The sequence below is a fragment of the Ctenopharyngodon idella genome, chromosome 3 (genome assembly GCF_019924925.1).
Source record: "Ctenopharyngodon idella isolate HZGC_01 chromosome 3, HZGC01, whole genome shotgun sequence".
NCBI lineage: Eukaryota > Metazoa > Chordata > Actinopteri > Cypriniformes > Xenocyprididae > Ctenopharyngodon > Ctenopharyngodon idella.
Window position 1 is genome coordinate 55,764,706 of NC_067222.1, and position 19,857 is coordinate 55,784,562.

At 38.9% G+C, this 19,857-nt stretch overlaps 1 protein-coding gene across 2 annotated transcripts; it reads right to left on the reverse strand.

Moving 5' to 3' along the window:
* Positions 1-9,535: 9,535 nt before the first annotated feature.
* On the reverse strand, positions 9,536-19,047 carry LOC127508795 (gastrula zinc finger protein XlCGF57.1-like). 2 transcript variants are annotated; one of them, XM_051887169.1, is made up of 3 exons: positions 19,004-19,047; positions 18,132-18,288; positions 9,536-13,161 (listed from the first exon to the last, which is right to left on the reverse strand). In XM_051887169.1, the coding sequence occupies exons 2-3, from the start codon at positions 18,286-18,288 to the stop codon at positions 11,714-11,716; spliced, it is 1,605 nt and encodes a 534-aa protein (XP_051743129.1). In that variant the 5' UTR covers positions 19,004-19,047; the 3' UTR covers positions 9,536-11,713. The 2 variants fall into 2 exon arrangements, with proteins under 2 accessions (XP_051743129.1, XP_051743130.1); XM_051887170.1 differs by having other exon boundaries at positions 18,132-18,252; positions 19,004-19,037.
* Positions 19,048-19,857: the final 810 nt, after the last annotated feature.

The window sequence follows — 19,857 nt, forward strand, 5'->3', positions numbered from 1 at the left end:
GACACTTTTTTTTTAAAACCATGATACACACACACACACACACATATACATATACATACATAAAATAATATAATTAATATATATTTTTTAGACCCCTTACTATTCAGTGATTATCATAAACATTAATGGGGTCATGACACAGATTTTTTTTAATCTTTATTTTAAGCTATGAAACAGCAGGATGTTTAAATGTTTCTCTGAGGATGAAATGAATTTGAGACAATCATGCAGCCCTACATTTAGGTACTTTCTGTGACTGTGCAAGCAAAAGCAGTTTGGTCTCTGTTTTTAAGTTTACACAATCTACATTGTCTTTGTCATTTGTAGAGACAACGAGGATAATCCTGAAGAGACCATGGAGTGAAGAAGAGAGAAGGGCAGTTAACAAACATCTAGGAAAGTTCATGGCAGAGCGCAGGGTTCCTGGAAAACTGGACTGCATGAAATGCCTAGAAGAGGAAAAGTCCCTGAAGGAAAGATCTTGGAAAGACGTTAAGAACTTTGTTTACAATACAATTGTTACTCTAAAAAGGAAGTCTGCTTCATGAAAAATTATGTTTTAAAAGCTCAACATCTTGCTATCCAGTTGTTCTGTTTACCTTTATGTTAAGACAGTATTTTTGGGATTACCATCTGTTTACAAATTAAATAAATGTAGAGCTGGTCACTGGAGATGGCATCTCTTACAGTTTTATTTGTAGCTTTTGGTTAGTTTTGTATATTGCTAAAATTTGGTTCATCTAATTAAATCAATAAATTGAACAGTTGAACAAATGTTTGGATAGACTGTCTATGAACCTCCATCTGAAACTTGCATTAATTGTCAAGTTACCTTATTTTTTTTCTCTTGCGCTTTTTTCAAAGCAGCTTTACAGTGATAACAGGAAAATAATGATCACTGATGTAAATAGAATTTGATGCTGCAGTAAAGAAGCTCTAAGTCATTATTCAGCTGAAGTTAGTTCAGTTAAATAATGTCTTAGAGCTGTCAACACTAAAACAAATAAATGCAAGCTTAAAGGTAGTTAAAATAATTCAGTCAGAAATGAACTCAATAGCGCCCCCATGAAAATGTCCTCACTCCGCTGGTAAAATGCTGGTTCTTTTCCTTTGTTTTTTTTAAGAAGCGGAGGTGAAAATTTGGACACAACTAGTGTTGAAATATAGTATACATTTTTCTGTAATTGTAGCAGAAATGGTGGTCCTCACTTTGCAGGTTAATTTACTCGGTCCTCACTTTGATAGATGTACAGGAATGTGTTTGTATGTGTGTTTGTGTGTGTGTCTTAAATAGTGTGAGTTTGATGCGGTGCAGGTGTGTGTGCAATCAGTCCCAGGAATGAGGGCCCATGGAAAACGTAGTCCGAATGACAACTGATCAGTATTCCGGTGATGGCTCCCTCCGGCGGTCCGGAGGAAGGGCAGAGGGAGCCACATTCGTGACAATAAAGATATATCCCAGGCAAGACAAACAAGTTGTTGCTATAATTGAATTTATATGTTTTGATGCTTATGTCATTTTGATGAAATGTTTTAAGATTATCAAGTTTAGGTTTATGGTTATTTATGTTTTTTTTTTTTTTTTTTTTTGTAGGCTATAATAAGTCTGTTGTGAAAAGAAATCTTAACAAAAGGGTTATTACATAAAAGTAACAATTCTATGTTTTATAGAAAATGATAATTGAAATAGTCATGTAAATTTGTTTTCTTTTTATTTTTAAAAGTTTAAAAAAAAAAAGATTTAAAAGATGTTCTGCAGATTAAGGTAGTACATGATATGTCTATAGACTGTAAACTGAATGATGATTTAAAGTACTTAAAGTACTTAGATGGATTATGATGGGTCTTATTTTTCAGTGTTTAATTTTGAGTTAGACCACAATTTTGTTTTTAATCTTAAACATGATCTATAAGGGGTATAGTGAAAGGAGTGGATTTACGATCAATCTTCTTGTATTATATAATGAATTGGAAATGATAGTTTTCTAAAAAAACAGTGTATATATCCTGGTGTTTATGATTACAGGCAATGTCTGTATTTAGTATCTGAGGAGTGACTGAGGGTCTGGCCCATGCCAGGAATGCAGTAACAGTGCTTACTCATTTAGCCTGGCTTCCAGAGAATAAATATGTATTTGTTTTGTAATCAAGGAATTTGATGATAAACAGAATAGCCAGGATTGATGTAAAGACGACTAAGTGTAAGGACTGAAGGTCAATAATGTACCATGTGCTCTGTAGAATATTCTGTTCTAGTCAAGTCCTTCAAGGGAAAACCTATTGTCTATTTTATACAAATTGTAACCTGCCAGGGGTGCATGGGTCAGCAATGTTAAATTTTAAAGCGGCCTAATTGTCAGACCAGATGTGGTGTTTAGGACTCCACATTGGCCTTTAAGGAGGGACTGAAGGGGTGGATTCTGGTATCCACTGCCGCTTCAATACATATCTTCTAAGTTATTAATCAACATTTATCTTTCTGTTAAATTATTTGAATAACTTCTTCAACGTATGTTAAAGCATTTATTTTCCTTTTCAAACACTAGAAAATATTGTCTGTACCTCTCTGAGAGAAAAGAATATGTTATCAGTATGTTTTGGGAAAGTTTCCTGCTCAGAGCAGAGCTCAGATCAACTTCAACCTTGAAGAAGCTGTGACACATGTGTATCTGTGTATGTGCGCTAAGTGTTCTGTGCAGGTCCTTTGTACCGATGGACAACTGGCACTCTGCTTGAGACCAGCAGACGCCATGTCATGACCCCAAAAGGACATCCAGTACCTAAATCCAGGGTCCCCTCGTCATCATTGTGACGAACAGAGATATGCTTCTGACTATCTGTCCATGTGTGGAAGATTACCAAATTTGTCTATTTTTCTTAGCCAATCAGAATCATTCAACTTGAAGTAATGATGTAGTTAGTTGACTCTGTTAGAGTATAATTGTTGTGGAAATGTGAATGTACGTAGAGCAGCCTATACGAACTCCTTGTGAGACTTGAAGCTGGCTTCTGCTGATGAAACTGCAAACTATTCTTAAGTAAAATTTTCTTCAATTTATTATTTTTTTAAACTTTGACTCTGGGTCTTTATCTGCATTGTTTATCCTTTTGATCTTTAATTCATAAAATTAGCAAAAATCTAACCTTTCATTGAAGGAAAAGAATTGAAAGTAGGGGGGAAAATCACATTATGAAATAAATGTTTTCCTCTAAAACACATTGGCCACAACTATTGGGACCGCTAGAGTTTTTTTTTTATGAGTAAAATACCTCTGAAGTATATTCCCATTCATATTTACATTTTTTTTTTTTTTTAGCACACCAGGGTGATCATGAACATGAAATTGTCCAGCCATGACTTCCTGTTCCACAGGAGTAAAAACATGAGGAAACACAAAAGCCAAAATCCCTTAATCATTCATCACAATGAGAAAAACCAAAGAATATAGTTCTGATGTGCAGCAAAAGATTGTTGAGCTTCACAAAATAGAAAGTGGCTGTAAGAAAATAGCTAAAGCATTGAAAATCCCCATTTCCACTATCAGGGCAATAATTAAGAAGTTCCAGTCAACTAAAGATGTTACAAATCTGCCTGGAAGAGGATGTGTGTCTAAATTGTCCTAATGCGCAGTGAGGAGGAGAGTTTGAGTGGACAAAGACTCTCCAAAGATCACAGCTGGAGAATTGCAGAGATTAGTTGAGTCTTGAGTCTCAGAAAGCCTAAAAAAAATGATCAAACAGCACCTACATCACCACAAGTTGTTATAATATTCAGTTGTCAGACAAGACTGGAACTTCAAACGGGACCGGCTTCTATGGTCAGATGAAACTAAAAAAAGAGCTTTTTTGGCAGCAAACCCACCAGATGGGTTTGGTACACACATGGATAAAAAGTACCCCATGCCCACGGTTAAATATACTGCTGGATCTTTAATGGTGTGGGCCTATTTTTCTGCTGGAGGTCCTGGACATCTTGTTCAGATACATGGTATCATGGATTCTATCAAATACCAACAGATAAAAAAACAACCTGACCGCTTCTGCTAGAAATCCAATAATGGGCCGTGGTTGGATCTTCCATCAGGACAATGATCCAAAACAAACATCAAAACCAACACAAAAATGTGTCACTGAGCACAAAATGAAGCTTCTGCCATGGCTGTCTCAATCCCCTGACCTGAACCCTAAAGAAAATTAGTGGAGTGAACTGAAGAGAAGAAGCACCAACATGGAGCTGGGAATCTGAAGGATCTGGAGAGATTCTGCATGAAGGAATGGTCTCTGATCTCTTGTCAGGTGTTCTCCAAACTCATCAGGCATTAGAGGTGAAGCCTCAGAGCTGTTATCTTGGCAAAAGGAGCTTGCAAAAAGTATTGAATAAAAGGGTGCCAATGTCACAGACACGCCAGGCTCTTCACTCACCCAATCACAACGCACTCCTTCACCAGAGTTCTGATCACGCACACCTGACATTCATCACCACCCCTATCAGCAGCACTAATAGAGACACTCACAGCCACACAGTCATTGTCCGGTCTCGTTAACGCATACTTACTCTAATGCTTAACTTACGGACTCCTCGATCAACTACTTACCTGTCTTCAGTGTGCTTCCTAGATCCTCCGTGTTCTCCTGTTCCCCGTGAGTGTCTCTGTGTGTCTTCAGCTCCAAGGACCATCCGCCACCCACGACTCCTAGAAGAAACCAAGTATCAGTATCTCTGTCATCGATCATCACAAACTCTATCTGGCTTCACTCACCTGCTCACTGCTCTGGTTGTCTCAATAAACATCGTAAACCTTACCTGTGTCTCTGACCTCCTCTGTACGTAACAGAAGACCGGACCAACACCGCTGAGCAATGAGCACTTCAGATCCATTTCAAGACCTGGTAACAGCACTTCGCCGCACTCTCACCAGTTCATCCACGCCAGCACCACCAGCGAGCACTTCCGCATTCCACGCTGCCACTTCTTCGCCGTCTGTGTTCACCAGTTCCATGGCCAAACTGGCTCGGCGGAGGATTGCAACGGATTCATCCTGCAATGTTCACTGGTTTTGGAGATGCAACTGTACCTATATCCTGACGATAAAGCGAAAGTCGCCTTCATAATTCAGCAACTAGACGGTAAAGCACTCCGCTGGGCAGAACCACTTTGGACTCAGAATAGTCCCGTCGTGCAATCACTCTCAAGTTTTATTAGTCACTTCAAAGAAGTCTTTGGGAAGCCAGCATGGGACTCGTCCATTGGTGAGAGACTATGTAATTTAAAACAAGGTTCATTATCTGTCTCTGATTATGCTTTACAGTTCAGAACCCTAGCAGCAGCGAGTGGTTGGAACGAACCAGCCCTTATCTCCAGGTATCGTCAAGGTTTGGATCCACGTGTGCGGTTGCATCTCGCTGCATACGAGGATACCATCGGGCTCGAGAAGTTCATCCAACTTTCTATAAGATTCGCCACTCGTATGCAGCTGTGCATTGAAGAGCACCAAAACCAGCAACTCTTTCCATCCTTCCTCCGCCAGCCCGAATCTGTCAGCTCCCCAGAACCAGCCAGCAACGGAATGCAGATCGACAGATCACGTCTTTCACCAGCTGAGCGACAGAGGAGGCTGACCCAGGGTCTATGCTTACATTGTGGTCATCCTGGGCATTTCAGAGCTGAATGCCCCACTCGTCCAGTGCGAGCTATGGTGAGTGTCATTCTGCCCTCGTTGAATCATCAAAATCCACTCACAATTGTTGCCAACCTTACTGCTGCCAATGTTTGTATTCCAGTTAACGCCTTCATCGACTCTGGGTCAGCTGGAAACTTCATCTCCGGAGCCCTCTGTCGCCAGCTCAATCTCAAGACCATCAGTTCGCCGAAAGTCTACCAGGTCCACTCAGTAACGGGTCGTCCTCTCCGTCAAGTGCGTTACATGGTGGGACCCCTGAAACTACAGATCGGTGTTCTGCATCAGGAAGAGATCCATCTGCTGGTTCTGGAGGATTCAACATCTGACTTGATTCTGGGGCGCCCATGGTTAGAGCAGCATGATCCGATCATCTCCTGGCGGACAGGAGATGTCCTGAAGTGGGGTAACCATTGTTTTCCTGGATGTTTTCCTTTGAAGTCCCTGTTCCAAGACCAGTTCCAAGTCCAGTATGGACTCGTCAACGCCCCCTCCGTATTTCAGGATTTCATGCACGAGGTGCTCTGGGAGTTCCTGCACAAGTTCGTGATCGTCTACATTGATGATATACTCATCTACTCCTGGAGCCTGGCCGAACATCGCCAGCACGTTGCGGAGGTCCTTCAATGCCTGAGGGACTACAACCTGTTCCTGAAAGCAGAGAAGTGTACGTTCCATCAGCCCTCAGTGCAGTTCTTGGGATATTACATCGATCACAGTGGCGTCCGCATGGACGAGAGGAAGGTTGCTGCAATAAAGGATTGGCCCCTTCCTGTGACTGTGAAAGAACTGCAAAGATTCCTAGGATTCGCCAATTTCTACCGAAGGTTCATCAAGGGCTACAGTACCATCACTTCTCCACTTACCAACCTACTCCGTGGCAGGCCCAAGTCTCTGTCCTGGGATCCGGCAGCAAAGCAAGCCTTCGAGCCTTCATCCGCCAAGTCAATCCGGTCACATACCAGTTGCAACTCCCACCTGAATTCAGAATTCATCCCACGTTCCATGTCTCCCTGTTGAAACCTCACCACCCTTCTGTTCTTCCCTCCACAGAGCCTGGCGATGCCGAAGAACTCCCCCTTCCAATCATCGTGGAGGATGGAGCAGCGTATCTGGTAAAAGACATCTTGGACTCCCGGTGCCGTGGTGGTCACCTGGAGTATCTAGTCGACTGGGAAGGATACGGCCCCGAGGAAAGATCATGGGTTCCCAGAGTTGACATTCTCGATCCTAGCCTTCTGGAAGAATTCCATGCCAGACATCCCCACGAGGCAGAGGTCGGCCATATTCATATTCATCAAGGGTGCCATTAATTCTGACCACCACTGTATAAAGTCAGAATTGTGAGATATAAAGTCAGAATTGCGAGATATAAACTCGCAATTACGAGAAAAAAAAGTCAGAATTTTTGCGACTTTATATCTCGGAATTCTGACTTTATATCACACAATTGCGACTTTAAAAAGAAAAAAAGTCGTAATTACTGTTTTTATTTTTTATTTAGTGGCGGAAATGGGCTTCCATACATGTGGGATACCATGAAAATGAATATTACTTCAATAACTTACCATTCTACCAGTTTTCACCTCTGATATTATAACAGTGATAAGAATTAAACTTGCATTGACTCAGAATTATGCAGACATCATTTTGTCACGTGCTGTTGCCATGGTGAATCGTAATATCTGAGCTCCATTGATCGTGGCTTTTCATAGTTGTGGTGCACGCGCTTAACTCTGAGTCAATTTTGAATTACTCGCATGCATTAATGCGTTAACGTGACAGCCCTAGTTTAAACCTAATCGTGTACAACTGACACGTGTACATTCAAAGCACTCTGTTCAGTGTCAAACATGTTACTTCTTTATGGACTTGGTTGGTTTCCGGATGACACTGTACAGTTCAGGACACTTTCTGTTCCAGAGCTTTTCAAAGTGAACACAGTTTCACACCTGTGGCCTGTTGCACAAAGCCGGTTTCAGTTTCTACCCTGGTAAGTTCAAGATTAGTTTGAGCAAACTCTGGTTTTTCAGGCTCATGAAGGTGGATTGGTTTTTAGCGGGTTCATTGCTATGGTAACTGACGCTACACGGCTAACCTGCTCCAGGGCAGCTTTCATTCTGAGTTAGAGATCACAAACCCAAACTGACCAATCAGCTGTGAGTAAAGTGACATGTATCTGATGAAATAAAGCCACTCCCCCTGTATCTCTCGCTCCAAATTAAATCAGTTTATAGTGAAAACATTTTAGAGACAAAATTACTCAACATTTGCTGTTAATTATTCATTATATTTATATTAAATTAAAATTATGAATAATTCATGACATTCATATAATTAGGCCTATTATATTAATTGAAAATATTAAACTTTGCTTTTAAATTAAAATAAATATAATACATGCATAATATATAAAGCTTTTAAACAGAATAAGCTTACATGTATTCTTTTGAGCTCTTTGTGAAACTATATTAATTATTTGGCCTATTTGTTTGATTGACATGCATTGATATAGTCAGATATTTTCTTTCAGCTGCCTTCTCAAACTTTCACTGCATCAGTGTTTATTCCTGCTTTGTAAATGTGTTTATTTTCATATTTTTCATAACGATCTCTTAATCTTCGGAAGAGACATGAATTGCGCGGCTCTCTCGCGAGAAGTGAATCAAACTGATGTTCTCCTTGTTCCGTGTGATTGGCTATTTGCCGCACGTGTCACACTTTCAGATTCACGCGCTTTGCAAAACTGGATTAAACCTGAGTTGACAGAGAAAGTTTATACTGAGCGTTGTGCAACAGCTGATCCTGATCTAAACCAGGTTGGATTTATCTGGATTTGTCAACTCCAAACCTACTCTGAAACTCAGAGTTTGTTCAAGTAGCTTCATGCAACAGGCCACTGAGATCTTTCTGACTGAAAGACTGGCAGAAACAGAAAATGTCTGATAAGTGTGATTTGTGTGTGCTGGGACTGATCATTCTCTCTTCACTTCTCACAGGTAAAGTTCAGTTTATTCTTGCCGACATTCATATTGTGATCTCAGAGTTGTGTATTGATACATACAGATCATACTTAATGTTTTATGTACTTTTATTTATTAATACGTCACATTTTGAGTTTTTTTGTAATCTGTTTTAATGTCTGAGTTTCATTGTTAATCTCCTTGTTTGTTCATTAGTTCAGTTCTCCTCCGTTTGTCTCTATGGTTACACATTGATTCAAAGTATTCTGTTCAGGTGTGTCTTGTCAATGATCTCATTTGCTCATGCATTCAAGCCCTCTGTTTCCATCAGTCCCTTGTCTAATACTGTTGATAGTTTAAGTGTTATGTGGTTGTATGTTCTAGCGGATTTCCATTTTCTCTTTCATGTTCTTTGGTGGATTATCAAGTAAAGACTGTTTATTGTACTTCCCTTCATTGTGCGCTTCAGTACAGCCACCCTAATCCATGACAATAACATAATGATCACTCAAATGTGCTTGTGTTTCAGGTACCAGTGGAGTGGTTTCCACTGAAATCGGAAACATTCAGCTATTATAAACGGCTTTGGTTCAAAATGGGCCTCAAGTATATTCACAATTTCTTTAAATGTTTTATCCTTTGGCTTTGCAGGCTGAACCAGATTCTGCAGTAATCCATATGTGGACGCACCCACGGCACTAAGCAAAGTCGCTACTTGCTTTGTATCATCCACGTCATTTGCAATCATAAACAATTCCGCTCGTTCAATATACGCAGACCAGGATTCATTTTCTGGTTGATACTCATCTAGTCTTCTGACTTGCGCCATGTTCTCTCACGTACTTTATCCTCGTCGCCAGTTTATGTTGTATATTCATGAGGCAAACAACCAAATGCTATCAAGCACGCTTTTACTCATGTTCAGGTCACATGAAGCATACATCACATCACCCAGGTGCAAATCACATCACATGACTTAAATACCATATCCTAGGCATAGGAACCAATGAATGCACATTATACACATACACATTATCCCAATACACCACAGTTTTGTATCTGTGTTGCGTGGTGACGTCATTACTGTTTAGCCCACGCTGCGTCCTCAGATCGCGTTAAGGAGAGATAAGCAGTTATCGGTGCTCTCTCAATATAGGCCTGTAAAAGTTCTGAAAGTTTAAGTCCATAATATGCAGTAATATCATTGTTCACAGTGTTATAAAGGTATTAGAAAGTGTTTTATGAATGGATGGATTGGATTTAATAGTTTCATTACTAGTACAGCGGTTTGAGTATGTGTGTGCGTATATGTGTGTGCGCGCCAACAGAACGTTGTGATTTTAGGTGATTAAATAACTGCCTATAATCTGTTCAGGTGATAAAATCACAGATGAAACATTGTCTTAAGCTGTACTCTCTTTAATCTCTCCAGATATGGTTTATATCCGTTCTATTTTTCAATGTATTCATTTTGTATCAATATGTTCATTTTCCAGTTCATGGTTGATTTAAAACTAGCTGCAGGAGATTATTTTCTATGTCTAGATATATGTAATTAATTTTGCACTTAATGTCCTTTGTAATGTGTTCCGTGCATTTTGTTTTTGATGTTATCATTGTGATATTTATCACATTTATTGAAATCGCATTGAGCGCATTGAGGAGAGGTTATAAAATCACAGACAATCAATTTCTCATGCTGTACTCTTTAATCCATTCAGTGCCATTTACTGGTCCCAGCATTAAATCCCCATCAGCAGCAGTTCCAGTTGTCCCGTGTCTTCTGTTACACAACGCAGATGGCCAGAATTAAGCCGGTTACTCTTGCAACGCAATCAGTTATTAATATTTCATTGGTCCTCTCTCATTTTTGCATGTGCTCATAATGTCTTTGTATGACAGCCTGGCCTAAAATTATGTCATACAATTTACCACGTTGTTATCACAAATAAAACAATTGACTCCAAGCACAACTACACAATATGTTTGCAAAATCTTTAAGACATTTTTAATATTTGAATAAAGGGTGAATATGTAAATTTTCCTAAGCCAACCATCACTTTTGGCCACTACTATTTGGCAATTCATTGTCTTTCAAACTGACCGTCAAAAACATGTGGCAAAAGGAAGCCATTTTTATGAGAATTTCGGGCTTTCGTGGAGTTGTCGGAGCCATTGATGAAACTCATGTTTGCATCATTAATTCAACTGTAAGTGAGGAGACATAAATCAATAGAAAAGGATTCCTCAGTATCAATACTAATTTGAGAATTTTGCACAATGCGAAGCAATTTTTAAAAATAAATTCATTAATGATTTTATTATAATTACATTAAATAATTGGTGTCATGCTCCTGTGACTTCACCCTTGCAGGCACACTTTTGGCTGATTCAGAGGTTGAGGGCGGCCATTTTGGGTTGACATCAAATATCCTGACTCCTCTGAGCTTTATAATGGCAGTGCACAGGGTCAATTAATGTGAGCTGAAGAAAGTGCTTCCATCCACATCCATCCATCATAATGATGTGCTCCACACGGCTCCAGGGGGTTAATAAAGGCCTTCTGAAGCGAAGAGATGTTTGTGTAAAAAAATATTCATATTTAACAAGTTATGAAATAAAATATCTAGCTTCCGCCAGACAGCCTTCCGTTTTCAAGTTACGAAGAAAGTGTAAACTGGCGTCGCGTCAGTTACTTTTTCTGTAAGTTGAATAGGGAAGGCGTAGGACATAGCGTAAGCTTTGTGAACTGCAGGAGTTTTACACTTTTAACATTTAAGAGGCTGTTGTGTTGACCTTGATTTATTGCAATATTGACTTGTTTAATTTTATTTTGATTTTAGAAAATAAACATGATTTCTCATCAATCAAGTCAATTGTTTCTTATTTTCACTGGCATTTCTGGACTAGTGCATCTTCAAGCCTAAATTCAGCATGAGTAAATACTTACTAAGTACAGTTAAAATCCGATACTCTGACTTTTACTCAAGTTGTATTAGAATTGGTGACTTGAAACTTGTAATAGAGTCATTTTTTCTGTAAAGTATATGCACTTTTATTCAAGTATGGTTTTCAGCTACTCTTTACACCTCTGCTCTTTCCACAGTGACGACTTCTAAAACCGTTCTCTTTTGAGTGAATCATCATGTGACACTTAAGGTAACCTTTAAATCTGAAACTCTTTCCACACTGATCACACATAAATGGCTTTTCTCCAGTGTGAATATTCATGTGTTCCCTAAGGCTTGCTTCCTGTTTGAAGCCATTCCCACACAGAGTGCAGACGTAAGGCTTTTCTCCAGTGTGAATTCTCATGTGGGCTATAAGGTTTCCTTTTTGATTGAAACTCTTTCCACACTGTTGACAGGTGTAAGGCTTTTCTCCAGTGTGAATTCTCATGTGGGCTGTAAGGGTTCCTTTCTCACTGAAACTCTTTCCACACTCATGGCAAGTATAAGGCTTTTCTCCAGTGTGAATTCTCATGTGGATTTCAAGTTTTCCTTTTCGACTGAAACTCTTTCCACACTGTTGGCAGGTGAATGGGCTCTCTCCAGTGTGAGTTCTCATGTGGGCTATAAGGCTTCCTTTCTCAATGAAACTATTTCCACATTCTTGGCAGGTATAAGGCTTTTCTCCACTGTGAATTCTCATGTGGACTATAAGGCTTACTTTATGTGTGAAACTCTTTCCACACTGTTGGCAGGTGTAGGGCTTTTCTCCAGTGTGAGCTCTCATATGGACTTTAAGGTTTCCTTTATGTCTGAAACTCTGTCCACACTGTTGGCAGGTGAAAGGTTTCTCTCCAGTGTGAATTCTCATGTGGACTATAAGGCTTACTTTATGGCTGAAACTCTGTCCACATTGTTGACAGGTGTAAGGCTTTTCTCCAGTGTGAATTCTCATGTGAACTTTAAGGCTTCTTTTATGTGTGAAACTCTTTCCACACTGTTGGCAGGTGTAAGGTTTCTCTCCAGTGTGAATTCTCATGTGGACTATAAGGTGTCCTTTTTGACTGAAACTCTGTCCACATTGCTGGCAGGTGTAAGGCTTTTCTCCAGTGTGAACTCTCATGTGGCCTTTAAGGCTTCCTTTTTTTGTGAAACTCTGTCCACATTGCTTGCATGTGAAAGGTTTCTCTCCAGTGTGAATTCTCATGTGGTCTTTAAGGTTTCCTTTTTGACTGAAACTCCGTCCACACTGTTGGCAGGTGTAAGGCTTTACTCCAGTATGAATTCTCAAGTGGACTTGAAGGTTTTCTTCACGTGTCAAACTCTTTCCACACTGTTGGCACGTGAAGGGACTCTCTCTAGTGTGAACTCTGAAGTGGACTTGAAGGTTTCTATGTTGATCAAAACTCTTTCCACTCTGTTGGCAGGTGAAATAACTTTTAGTTCCTGTCTTTTGAGCTCTTGTCTGTGAGGAAGCCTGTGTCGCTCTTTCCCCAGTCATGAAATTATAATGTTTTTTCTCTTCTTCCCTTTCATTAAGTTCATGACTCACCTCTTTCAGTGCCATCAGGTCTAGGACAAAAATAGACATAAAACAATTTAGACATTCAAAGCATCAAAACCAACAACATGTATGATCTATACCCTATCCTATCTTATGGATCAGGGATGGGCAGCTTTGGTCTTGGAGGGCCACAGTCTTGCAGAGTTAAGTTTCATCTCTAATCAAATACACCTACCTGTCATTTTCAAGCATTCCTGAAGACTTAAGGTTGATTTATACTTATGCATCGCGTGTACGGCGTAGGCTGTGAGTACCAAGCGTAGCCTACGACATAGCCTGACGCGCACCTCTTCAAAAATGTAACAACACATCAATTCTACGCGGACCGCAAGCACTGTGAATGGTCTGTTGGAACCCCTCCCTTGGGTCAAAAAACTGGTGCGGAGCAATAGGAGAAGAGTTTTCAACTTCCTAGAAGAATGAAAAACTGCTCTGTTTCGGGGGACACATGCAGTCAAACTGCAACAAAAGTCGTTACCTATTTGCTGCTTCTCTGTCAGTGTACATGACAAGCTGCTTCTTCTTTGGCTTTTGCCTTGATACTCAACATGACCGTGGACACTGCCTACTAGTGGTCTGCATGCACGTCAACGTGGACAATGACGCAGAAGTATAAACGATAACAGACGCATATCCTACAGCCCAGAGGCTCCAGCGTAGGTCCGACGCAGAAGTATAAATCTGCCTTTAGAGTTAAATAATGGGGTTGGGTTAAATTTTGCAGGTGTGTTTGATCAAGGATGGAGCTAAACTCTGCAGAATAGTGTCCCTTCAGGACCAGAGTTGCCCATCCCGTCTATAGATCTTATACTCAATACACCAGTGGTTTTCAAACCTGGTCCAAAGGGACCCACCACTGCACATTTTATATGTCTCCTTTATTTTTCACATCTGGTTAAGATCATCAGCTTGTTAGAAAAGAGCTGACATTGATGGAGGAATTTACAAACTACAATCCCTGTTCATCAATAAGGTGAGAACTGGACCCAATATAAACCTAAATATACTTGAATGAATTAAATTAATTGAAAAGTGTTTTACTACTCAATAAGTAATAGAAGATATTTGTTGTTGTAATGATGTCAGACATAGCACATACAATTGTAGTAGCCATTCTGTACTCCGGACCATTCTGTACTTGGTTTTGATCTCACTTCATCCGTACCACGCCCAAGCCTAATCCAACTGTGCCTTTTCAAGCGGGCCAGGGCACGGTACGGAGCGATCACATTAGTGACATTAGACGGAAAGAACGAATGCTTATGAGATGTGTTTTCCTCAGCACAAAACTTACATTTTATGGTTATACTCTTACCTGTAAATGTTATAAAATCATGCAAGTGTGCATTTTTTGACAACAGGCTCCATTAAACTTCACAGACTTCAGTGAACAAATACCAGTATGAACATGTACATCAAACAGACGGAGCACAGTTGAATAGGAATGAAACACTAGATGTCCTGTTCCTGGAGATCTACATTTCCTGCAGAGTTCAGATCCAACCCTGATCAGACACACCTAAAGCAGTGAATTAAGATCTTCAGGTGCGCTTGATAATTACAGGCAGGTGTGTTTGATCAGGGTTGGATCTGAACTCTGCATGTATGTAGACCTCCAGGAACAGGATTGGGTATTCCTGCTCTAGGTTCAACTCATCAGCTCATTATTAGAAACTCATGATTATTAGAGACTCAGGGCTGTGCTCAAGTTCAAATTTTTATGCCCTTCCCTTGCTAACTTTCCCTCCATCTTAAGGACTGTAAGGATGTACATCATTGTTTACACTGAACCAACACTGGCAGAATCTGTCTAGCTACTTTAAATGTACCTCTCTAAGCTCTTGATTGCTTGGAATATGCTATCGAGCTGATTTGTAATCAGATGCAACTTATGTTCCAGAAAATACTGTAACTATAAAACGACTATTTTAAAGGCTTGAATATGTGCCACACTTACTGCTGCCAGCTGGTGGCACAATAACCATGAACAACAATTGATCAGCTCCCATGACCAAATATACAATCCTCCACATTCTCGCACAAACCGATCGTTTCGTGTCTTAGGATATCAATGTGTCGTCACGAGCCGCATGGTTTAATTTGGATTAGTTTGTGCATGGTTTTTTTATTCTCATAGATGGTGTTACCGTTTCAATACATTATACGGCTGACAGACCGCAACGGTTGGAGTTAAAAATCATCATTTGTGTTCTACTGAAGAAACAAAGTCACCTACATCTTGGATGCCCTGGGGGTAAGCAGATAAACATCAAATTTTCATTTTTGGGTGAACTATCCCTTTAAAGTCGCTGCAGAAACAAGGTTGTATTGTTGCAAAGTGCCGGACGAGCAGAAAATGACAATATAACGGAGACATATTTTGAAACCGACGGAGACGACAGCACGGAATAAAGCAAAAATAAATAAATAAATAAATATATGTTGTGGTGGCAAAAATTCAACAGGACTCTTACTGCATAAGAGATAAACACATCCAATTGTCTTTCAAAGTTTTATTTCTTGCAAGAAAGGTCAAACAGTCATACAGAAACACAAGTAGCTGCAGAGTGTAAGACCAAGAATGAAAGCTTCCCCTCACTTTTATATCTCTGACCTCCAAGGCTGAAGCCTCTGTCCTTTTACCATATTAGGAACATGTTTACCACTTCAGTGTTTTTCCACTTGTCGCCCAAAGAATGCATACTTAAACACTTCTGAGAAAAACAAAATCATTTAACCATAAGTAAAATCATATGGAAATTATACAGAAACTCAAAATTTCCCCCACAATGTAAAAATCAAGTCAATAGTCAATCAAGCATTATATAATATTATGATAATCAAGCACTATTTAATAATAGAACTTTATTAACTAGAACTAAAACTTGGTAACCATGAATGCATATTTGGCATTTTAACTAAGCAGAACTGGTGGTGCTTAAGATATTGTTTGTCATTCAGTGTTTCTGTAAAAAAAAAATAGATAATAGTAATTATTAAAAGAAGATAATACTACTACTAATTCTACCACTAATAACAACACACTAAAGATTGATGAGCTGCTGGGTTCATGAATATTAATCACGTTGTGAGAGTTCGCTTGAACAGATTTGCTGAAATCAAAACGGGGACGGTAATAGATGTGCTTCAGCCAATGAGATCGCCGTTTGCACATTAGTCCCGCCCACTACCGGAGAAACCAGCATCTCTTCTGCTTGTTCTAAAAGGGGTGGTTCATTGCGATTTCACTTTTTTAACTTTAGTTAGTGTGTAATGTTGCTGCTTGAGCATAAACAGTATTTGCAAAGTTACAGCGCTGAAAGTTCAATGCAAACGGAGATATTGTCTTTTAAAGAATTCTCTGTTTAAGGACTACAACAAACGGCTGGTAGGGACTACAACAAGCTTCTTCCCTGGTTGGTGACATCACTAACCCTAAAATGTACATAAACCCCGCCCCCGAGAACAAAGGGGTGAGGCCATGTTATTGCAATACCTAATAGATATTGTAGTACCTAAGACAAATGCAATAGCATGTCATAAAAGCAAGATGCCAACATAAGTTATAACCGTAATTAAACTAAACTATACCTGTACTATCTTCATGCAGCATATATTCTCTGGCTCTGTAGGATCTTACAACAGTTCCCACGAGCGATTTATTGAACATTTTACCTTGGTTACGATTAATGAATGATTATTTTGTTTGTTTGTTTTTTTTTTTTTTTGCCCTCATAGTTCACTTAAAATATTTGTACTGTAAGCTTGACTATTAAAGGTGGGATATTTTTTCCTATTGAAAGATTGATCTGACATAACAGCTCACTTTCAGCAGTTATTTTATCTATGGTTCGTAATATTTCTTACAGATTTCTGCTCGTTGTAAATCACATAAAGATAAACTAGCACAGTACCAGTACGTAATGAGAGCGATTGCATGTGTGAATTAGTCATACCGTATCTTTATTAATTGTGAAGCTTGTGGGTTGTAAATATTTACTTCAAAAGTTAAAAAAAAAGAAGAAGCTATAATAAGTTTTAAGTTTCTAAGCTACTTTAGTGATAAATCACAGGACAGCGCTGACAACTAGTTTCTGCGTATCTCTCTGTGCGCGCGATCTTCACGTTTTGTGCAGCTACTGTTTGTATGAGTGTTTGTGCCACAATGCAGCTGCGCGAGCACGGTAGCTCGATATAATAATACACATCCGATCGTCTAATCGCTTGAATGTCCAAACTGGCAAACCGAAAAACACATACAACTGACAAAGTTTAGTGAAAATGCAAGGCTCACCGCTCGCGCACCGTCTCTATGCTGACTCTGCGTTCACCTGCGTGTTGACTGGACGGGGCGGAGTCACGTGGCTACACGCGCGCTAGTATGTTTTTAAGGGAGAAGTAACAGTATTAACAGGATTAAAAAACCGAAATAACCGACATGGGAAAATTACGTCAGTTAGAGGTTCAAAATTTCGGTTTCGATTACTTTTAGATTAATCGTCCAGCCCTAGTCCGGGGTCACATTTAATGGAAACACTGTATTTTAAAGTGATGTAGTTACACATTACTTCATGTACTCACTATAGTAATGAGTTAATAATGCTTAATTACAAGTAACTAAACACTAAACCTGGTTCTGCAGTAAGTCCACTTGAATGAAACAACACTGAGTGCGCCGGAAGGGCTGCTGATTTCACACAGTTTGTGCTGCTATTTAATAATCATTTGAAACTTAGCAAACTGGTAGTAATGAATTTTTATGTTGAACTCTGCCATGGAAACTAGCATGTGCAAACCTTAATTAAACGATTTAATGATCAATTAAAAGTAATTTATACCTGAATTATATTATACTGGAATGAATGGATTCTGTAATATTCTCTGTAAGATTATACTTCTGTATATTCTCTATTTCTGTAGAGCTGGACATTTTAATAATGATCAAATGACTGAGTTCAGCTGTGAGAATAAAACCAACCTGTTTGTTCCTCAGTATCTTCATGTTTCACTCTGAATCTTTCTTCAATCTTCATGTCTTCAGTCTCCTCTTTATTAAACTCAATCTTCATGTCTTCAGTCTCCTCTTTAATAAACTCCATCTTTATGTCTTCAGTCTCCTCTTTAATAAACTCCATCTTTAAGAAGAGAATAATTAATAGAGTTAATGGTCTTAAATGACCTGGGGCCTGTTTCATAAAACAAGTTTACCAAATAAGCTGGGCTTATTTCAGTTAGTCATTTTATTTTGAACCAAATCAACTGACAATAAATCAGATTTACTGAAATAAACCTGGATTATTTGGTAAACTTGTTTTATGAAACAGGCCCCAGGTTAGACAAAAAACACTCAAAACTAATGCTACAAATTAATAAACTTAATATTTAGACTTTTTTGATTTACATTTGGTATTTAATGAACTATAGATTACCTATTAAATGATTACACTTTGATGAAAACATGGTTAGTTTGTTTGTAAGTTAGTGTTTGTTATTGTTCATGTTCACTGTTTGAGCAGCACGAGTCGTGATTCACTGAATCATTTCTCAAAGTATTTGATTCAATTGACTCGGAGTTGAAAAGTTCAGTTTCTCCATCATTACTCGCCAGAGACTGAACTCGTGTTCATGATAAACTGATTTATGATATATAGAGAGAAATGAGACGCAGGTTTACTGTTTCTGATCAGTGGATGAGCTTTACTCACACAAATATCCTTCATTACAGTTAGATAAAGAATCACAATGTTACATTAAATAGTAAACAAACTCATTTCACATCGCTGGTAAAACTATTAAAAACTATTTAAACGGTTTCTGTCGATTAAAACAGATTAAATTCTTAAAACAAACCTTTCTTTAGAATCACAACAGATGCAGGAGCGCGCGCAGTCTTATGACGTCATATCGTCACTCCAAAATAAAAGTCCTGTTCACACACAGCATTGTCTACAATCACAGAAGTGCATTGAAATCTATTTTGTATATTAAAATTAAAACAGTGACAAATATGTTATAAACAATCATGTTTATATATATATATATATATAAACATGATTGTTTGTTTCAACATAACAATTCATTACTACCAGTTTGCTAAGTTTCAAATGATTATTAAATAGCAGCACAAACTGTGTGAAATCAGCAGCCCTTCTGGCGCACTCAGTGTTGTTTCATTCAAGTGGACTTACTGCAGAACCAGGTTTAGTGTTTAGTTACTTGTAATTAAGCATTATTAACTCATTACTATAGTGAGTACATGAAGTAATGTGTAACTACATCACTTTAAAATACAAAACGTGAACAAGTTAATTTGAGTCTAAAAATGGGGATGAAATGTGTAAAAAGTTATCTTTCAAGTCTTTAAAGGGGACCTATTATGCAAAATTCAAAACTATACCTAAACTATACCTGTTCTATCTCCATGCAGCATATATTCGCAGTTTCTGACATTATAGTGCGTCCTGACCCGACTCCTGACACTGGAGAACCAGCATATGCATCGTTTCGGCCGATCGCTCTGGAAATCCTCGTAGAACAGCCCATACATCGGATGCCATATCTTCGTAAAGGTGGGGGTGTAAATCTCCAAAATCTTCGACCACTGTGTCGTGTAACACTCAATAACTTTAAGTGACTCTATATTAATCAAAATGGCACTGGTTAAAGGTGCAATATGTCATATTTTTGCAGTAAAATATCCAAAA

Coding starts and splice junctions, on each gene's coding strand:
- LOC127508795 (XM_051887169.1), bottom strand. CDS start 18,288: ATGGAGTTTATTAAAGAGGAGACTGAAGACATAAAGATGGAGTTTATT. Junction 13,162..18,131: donor AGATACTGAGGAACAAACAG/GTTGGTTTTATT, acceptor TTTTTGTCCTAG/ACCTGATGGCACTGAAAGAG.